The 6,453-nt window shown below is 32.5% G+C and overlaps 1 protein-coding gene across 1 annotated transcript; it reads right to left on the bottom strand.

Annotated features, from left to right (window-relative positions):
- Positions 1-486: 486 nt before the first annotated feature.
- On the bottom strand, positions 487-4,525 carry LOC133308227 (WAT1-related protein At3g28050-like). The gene is made up of 7 exons (XM_061508835.1): positions 4,230-4,525; positions 4,041-4,106; positions 3,798-3,911; positions 2,407-2,647; positions 1,996-2,154; positions 1,749-1,900; positions 487-1,104 (listed from the first exon to the last, which is right to left on the bottom strand). Exons 1-7 carry the CDS (start codon positions 4,418-4,420, stop codon positions 930-932), a joined length of 1,098 nt encoding a protein of 365 aa, XP_061364819.1. The 5' UTR covers positions 4,421-4,525; the 3' UTR covers positions 487-929.
- Between the last annotated feature and the right edge of the window lie 1,928 nt (positions 4,526-6,453).

The raw sequence follows: 6,453 nt of genomic DNA, 5'->3' as shown, positions 1-6,453 counted from the left end.
TTTACATGTTGCTTGTGTTCATCAAGCATGTTTATAATCATCGAAACATCATGAAGGTGTGGTACCATAAAAAAAACTCTATAATCAAGTGCGCATGGTTCCACAATCACCACTTTGATTTCACAACTAGGACAATATCCACCGGATCAAATTGGAACCGAGGTAAAGTCCGATGGGGCCAGATTGCAATTGGAACGAATTTCTCCCCCTTAATACGATGTAGGCATTAGTAAAGAATCATGCAATAGTCAAAGGTATGTCAAACTAGAGATGACCATGAAGAGACTGGTAGCGAGAGAAGCATACGAACAATGCCATGGTTATCAATGATCAACTATCTGAATAAGGCCAAACTAGACCTTGACCCCAGCTAGAATAAAACTCCTGTCCTCAGCTTTTTCTTCCCCCTTAAATCTTATTTGTTTACATGTCATCTTTCTTATGTTGGAACTAATGACTATGCTTTGCTTTTCATATTCTGTTGTGTGTCAACTTACGTTTCATTTCAGTTAGCTTAATTTACTTACTGCACTTTTGTGATCTTCTGATTAAGCATACTTTGTGGCATTACACATATTTTTGGTAGAATCTTTCCAGAAGCTTTTGAATACCTATTGTGGATGGCATTTTACAAGAGACAGAAAAGTTGCTCCTTTGTCTTATAGTCAACTTGCAGATAGGTTGCTCCCTCCTCTGTAGAAAGATTGGTTCAAGTTCCTTGCTTCAGGGTGAAAGGAGACTAGTCTTATATTTAGTGTCCCTCTTGAGGGGTAGCTATGCTGCTGTTGGCATCACAAGTTCAGCTTGTGGGACAACAAAAGCATGCTTTTGATCCTCATAGTAATGTATTCTTTGCTATTTTATGACAACAAACTGGTACTCTCTGATTTTTTATATTGTTAGGAGTTGTGAACAGTTCTGTTCGTCTTTTATACACTTCCATGCATTTTGTTTTCAGCTCTATCCGTTTGATAGCTTTGCAAGAGAGGAACATTCTCTGTAGTTGGTGATTCCTGGCCAGGGACATCTTCATCCGCCTCTTCTGTTGCTTTACCCCACATTACAGTATAAAACCCAATCGATATTATTGTAGCTCCTATTAGACTGCAAAGTACAGAAAGAATTCAGGAAAATGAACAATGCAACAAACTAAATCATTAAATTGCTTAGTTTCTTCTCTGTTACAATAACGTATTAAAAGTGCAAAGATCAGTTAAAAATCACAGATAATAAATAGATTTGACTTAGCTGCTATTAAACAACCATATCACCTAAAAGTTTTAGTGATGGTCACTTTTATCTACACCCGTGTTAAAAAATATCTCAGTTAAATATTTATTAAATGAATGGAGGGTACCGTGAATCGAACTCATGACCACGCATTCATACCATATTAAACTACCATCTCACCTAAAAAATCAAGATGTTAAGCGAAGGTCACTGTAATTATTTATATATTAGACTTATCTGACAACTGCATTGGGAGTTTTGATGTTCGAAGTTATGGAGTGTGGGGAAAGAACGCGCGCACACAGTGATCAGAAGTGTTTTAATCAGGGTGAGCTGTATGAGAATGAAGCAATTTTCTCAAAGATTTCATTTATTATTGTTACACAAATCATATATCCCAGAAGTCTGCGTTATGAATAGCAATTTGTTTGGTTAGATACATTTGTGCATGAACATGTGTTTCGCTTGTTTAAAAGGAAAATTGAGAATTTAGAATTAAATAAAGTAATAAATCATACCTCCCAAGGTTCAGAGTATCACCAAGGAAAATGACTCCCAAGGCAACAGCTATGGCAATTGAGAGTGGCTTGAACATTGCAACATAGACAGGCCCTTTTATACGTAGCACCCATGTGTGAACTGCATTGTTCAAGAATGACCCAAAAATTCCCTAAAAATATGAAATGCATCATCATAAGGTTACTTTAGAATAATTAGAATATACTATAGACTAAAGTTCTGTAGTAGTTTCTGTGTGCTTCTTACAGAGCAAACGATGGAAACCAATGCTGTATCAAGTCCAATTTTCCAAGCACTTGCATTTTTCTCTGTAATTAGACCTACAATTGCAGCCATGATGCTGACACATAAGTTGTAAAAGAAGACCACAGTTAGTTCATCAGGGTACACCTTCATGATTTGCACCTGTAGAATGGATTAAGTTTGGAATCAAAAATTGTTTTGATAATTAATTAATTCAAGCTTTATGTAAAAAAAGAAAAGAAAATTCACTCCCTGTTAAACCCTGACAATTTTTATAATAGTCTTACCTTTAAGTTTTATAAAGAAACTATTTTTGAAATTTGAATTCGTGACCTTACAATAATTTTCTTTAGCACTATTGTAGGCTCGCCCATTTTCTTAATTGAATCTTTCTGTAGCATAAAAAATGTGTACCTGTACAATGTACCATAATGGAACCAGTATATACTCAGCAGTCAGAAGAAGGCCACCAATGGCCCAATTTCCATCCACTGAATTGAGAGTGTTAATTTGTTGAAGTGAAAAGGAAGGTGAATGAGCAATGATGATTGGTGGTCCTTTATAGAGAGTCACTACAAATGCTCCTGATATTGATACTACGGTACCCAAGACCTTGGCTTGACTACTTGCACTTCTTACAACCACCTTTTCCATACTTTAATATGTCAAGAGAAATATTAAATGAGAATACATAACATAATAACACATTGAATCATAAAGATAAAACTTATGAGTAGTTTAAACCCATTTCCACTGCAAAATCATTAACTGTTTGAATAAGGTCATATGTGAGGAAAGGCGAATAGTAAATGGCGTCAATATTAAGTTTTATATTCAACATTGCATTGGGTCAACGATTTTTGGATTCGATTGATTGGGTCCAATTCTAACAACCTTGATGCTACCATATAAGATCTACCTGTTTCTTAAATATTTTGGAGGAAAAGAAATATGCCAGAAGTAATTACTTGATAATTGTTACTAATTCAACAGGTAATTAAAGAACGAATTGTTGAGATATATAGTCTCACATTAGTTGTATGTGCCACTAATGTGGAGTTTATAAGACATTGGACACTCCCATCCTTTGAACTAGCTTTTGGGATGGTGTATCCCAGAGTTCTTTACATAGTATCAGAGCCTCACTGTCCCCCGTTTTAAAAAGTGGAATTAAAATAAAATAAAAAATTCCACGCTTCTAGCCTAAAAGGCTCTTGCGTGAGAGGACGTGTTGAAATATATAGTCCCATATTGATTGGATGGACAACTAATATGGCCTTTATAAGGCCTTGGGCATTCCCACCCCTTGAGCTAGCTTTTGGGGTGGTGTATTCCAGAGTTCTTTACACGAATAAAATTAATTCAAAAGTGAAAAAATTGGGTAAATGTATAAAAGTAATAATTAAAGCAGTGGACTTGTACATGCAAAATTATGCGCAAATAAAAATGTCAAAAATTGATAAGGCTTATTTTTTCTTATATAAATTTTGAGATTTTTTTACTGCAATGACTCTTAAGGGCAGCAGAACTATCCCTACCAAGTTTTAAACTCATTAACTACTCATTAATAAATTTTATTTGCAAAAATCTTAACCGTTGATTAACGGAAATCAACAGTTAAGATATTGGTTGTAAGAGATTGTAAAGGAAAATAGGGTGTAAGTATAACATTCCCCTTATATATAAATATAACTATAAATTGCTTCTTTTTAAAAGTATTAGAATAAATTTTGTATATTTTCCGTTATTCTTGCCGCTGACTCTTCAACACATGCACATGGGTATAACATGAGAGGGTGAGGAACCTGAAAATGATGGCAAGCAAGAAGGTAAAAGCTGGCACCAAGTTGCTGATCGCTGAGGCGAGAGTGGGAGAACTGAAACTGATGCCTGTGTAGCCCATGATCTGAGATGAACACCTGCAATTCATACCAATCAAAGTCATTGACAAAAAAAGAAAAAAAAAACTAAATCACACAGGAATTGCAAAATAAAGTCCCATGTCTTGTGATTCCCTTGGATCAAAATTTATAAAATTAAGTGTGTACCCTATTAGCCCAAGAAGACCAATTTTGCATAGTATGGGGAAAGTGAGAGGAGGAAGCACTCTTGATCTGCAAAGAGACAAAGAAACACAACATGAAAAAAAAAAATTAAAAAAAAAAAGATTCAATTGTAGCTGCCATAGTTAGATGTTTTTATTCTGTCTTTGTTTTTATAATCAAATGATTCTCCACCTTCTTGAGATAAAGGGTGCAGGAAGGAGTACCACAGCAGCAACAGTATAAGCATAAACAACAAAGACATGGTAGCTCATCCCTTTCAAGGTAGCTGCTTTGAACAGAGTATTCAAGGCAACGTTGGTGCATTCCATGGTCACCATAGCCCCAAAAGGAAGCAAATCCTTGTAGCAGTACCTTTTTGCCATCCCCCTGTATTCCCTTTACTTCCCTTCTTCTCACTAGATAAGAGTAAAGTTCAGTGAGGTTAAGGTAACTGATATTGATATCTACGTTGCTAGGGACCAAACAGGGTTTGAGTTAGGAACGTTCATACCATCAAATGCTTAAAATTCGACAATAATTGATTGGCAAGAGAGTGGGGTGTGATAATGATCATTTTGGTCACATCACTTTCAAGATAATGCCAAGTTGTGGGAAATTTTTCATATTGAAAAAGATATAATACGGTTAGTTGGGTAATTATAACAATATAAAGATAGATTAATAATAATAAAAAAGAGGAAAGAAAAAATATTAAAAAAAATAGTTACTATTATAACTATTGATTTATTTTTGTATGATTATAATTGTTTCATATAATCAAATAATTTTTTTTAAATATAAGAGGATTTATTTTTAATTTTTTTTTTTTTTTTTTTGGAGTTACCCAACCCTAATTATCTCTTTGAGACGAGTTGGCTCCCTCCGGTATCCCCACGAGCTTCGACTCTTTGAGCCGGCTATGGGACTAATCCGGAGTGCGGGGGAACAGTGATGGCTAAAGATTCAGCCCCCTCCCCAAGAATGCATTCAGCGGGAATCATATTTATTTTTAATTTCTTGATAATACAGAATACTGAACTCGGTATTTTTTTTTATTAAAAAAGAAAAGATATTATTTTAACTCATATTTTTTTTTATAATTTTTGTAAGTTTAAATATTTTTTTTAGTATAGATATACCTATATTTATTATACCAAAAAAATTTCCATTGAGAAAAATTTCTTTAATATTAGGGAAGTACCGAGTGCCCTCTTGCTAAAAAGGCTGTACCAAGTTGAGATCATTTGGCAATTGGCATCGTTATTGGTGCTTTAGTCACAGGTGACGTACAACACAAGGAGAATGAATGATACAATAATGCCGGCTAAACACATATTAAACTTTACACGCCATCGATTCTGTACTCTCCAATAAAAACAATCGTATATAATTTTTGAGAAATGATATTCTAATTACTAAAAATTTTTATTACCAATTTGCTATCTATATAATTATTATTGGATTATTATTTTCTTTTTTTTCAAAACTTTTTAGTATTCTCTCTTTGATCTAATGATGATTAAATAGGTAGTAAATTAATAGTGAAAATTTTTAATAATGAGAATATTCTCCCTCATAATTTTAGGGGTTTACTATTCTTATACAACAAGAAGATAATTTGTCTTATCTTACCGAGACAAACCATGTGTGACCCTTTTTTATAAAAAAAGAAGAAAAGAAAAAATTTAAAAGGCCCACCATTTTATTAGTACAGGAGAGAGACTTATCTTATGAAATTGGAGAAAATATTTTCTCATAATTATATTATAAACATCTTAAATTAAATAATAAAATCTTTTGTCACTCAATTTATTATTTTTATTATCAAGTTTTTAATTTACAAATAAAAGTAATATAATATATCTTTTATAGAAAAAATGGAAGTGGACTCCTATTTTATATTTAATAAATTTTTATTATCTTATTATAATTAAACTTATTATATTTGATTATGCTATCTGATATATTAAAATTATAATATAAAATATAAATTAATTTATTTTTCTTCGTCTAACAACTTAAACTTTTGGGAGAGTCAAGTGTTTTCCATAATATCAAATCGTTTAAGATTAGATTCTTATTACCCCTATTTTTTAATTATCTTTCATATTAGAAATATAATATAAATATAAAATATAAATTGTTTATCTATCTTCACACTGTATATAAAAAAAATGTATAAGCAATTATTATTTAGAAAAGAAATATAAACATTATTGAAAATAAGAAAATGTGATGTGAAATGAATCTTTAGTGCTATAATCAGGTGGCTATGATTTATTGGTTTTCACTTGATGTGAGATTGGGTTATTGAACGTGTGATGGTCGTTATACAATTTTTTTTCCAACTATTCTTTTTTTTTTTTGGTGGATATTCTTCTCAACTATTCTCATTCAGCCCGTGCAGGTAAATTCA

Source organism: Gastrolobium bilobum, unplaced genomic scaffold (genome assembly GCF_033153095.1).
Source record: "Gastrolobium bilobum isolate Gb01-03AN ecotype WA unplaced genomic scaffold, APGP_CSIRO_Gbil_v1 utg6770, whole genome shotgun sequence".
Taxonomy (NCBI): Eukaryota; Viridiplantae; Streptophyta; class Magnoliopsida; order Fabales; family Fabaceae; genus Gastrolobium; species Gastrolobium bilobum.
Note: the sequence above shows the minus strand (reverse complement) of the source record. Positions and strands in the feature narration are given on the sequence as shown.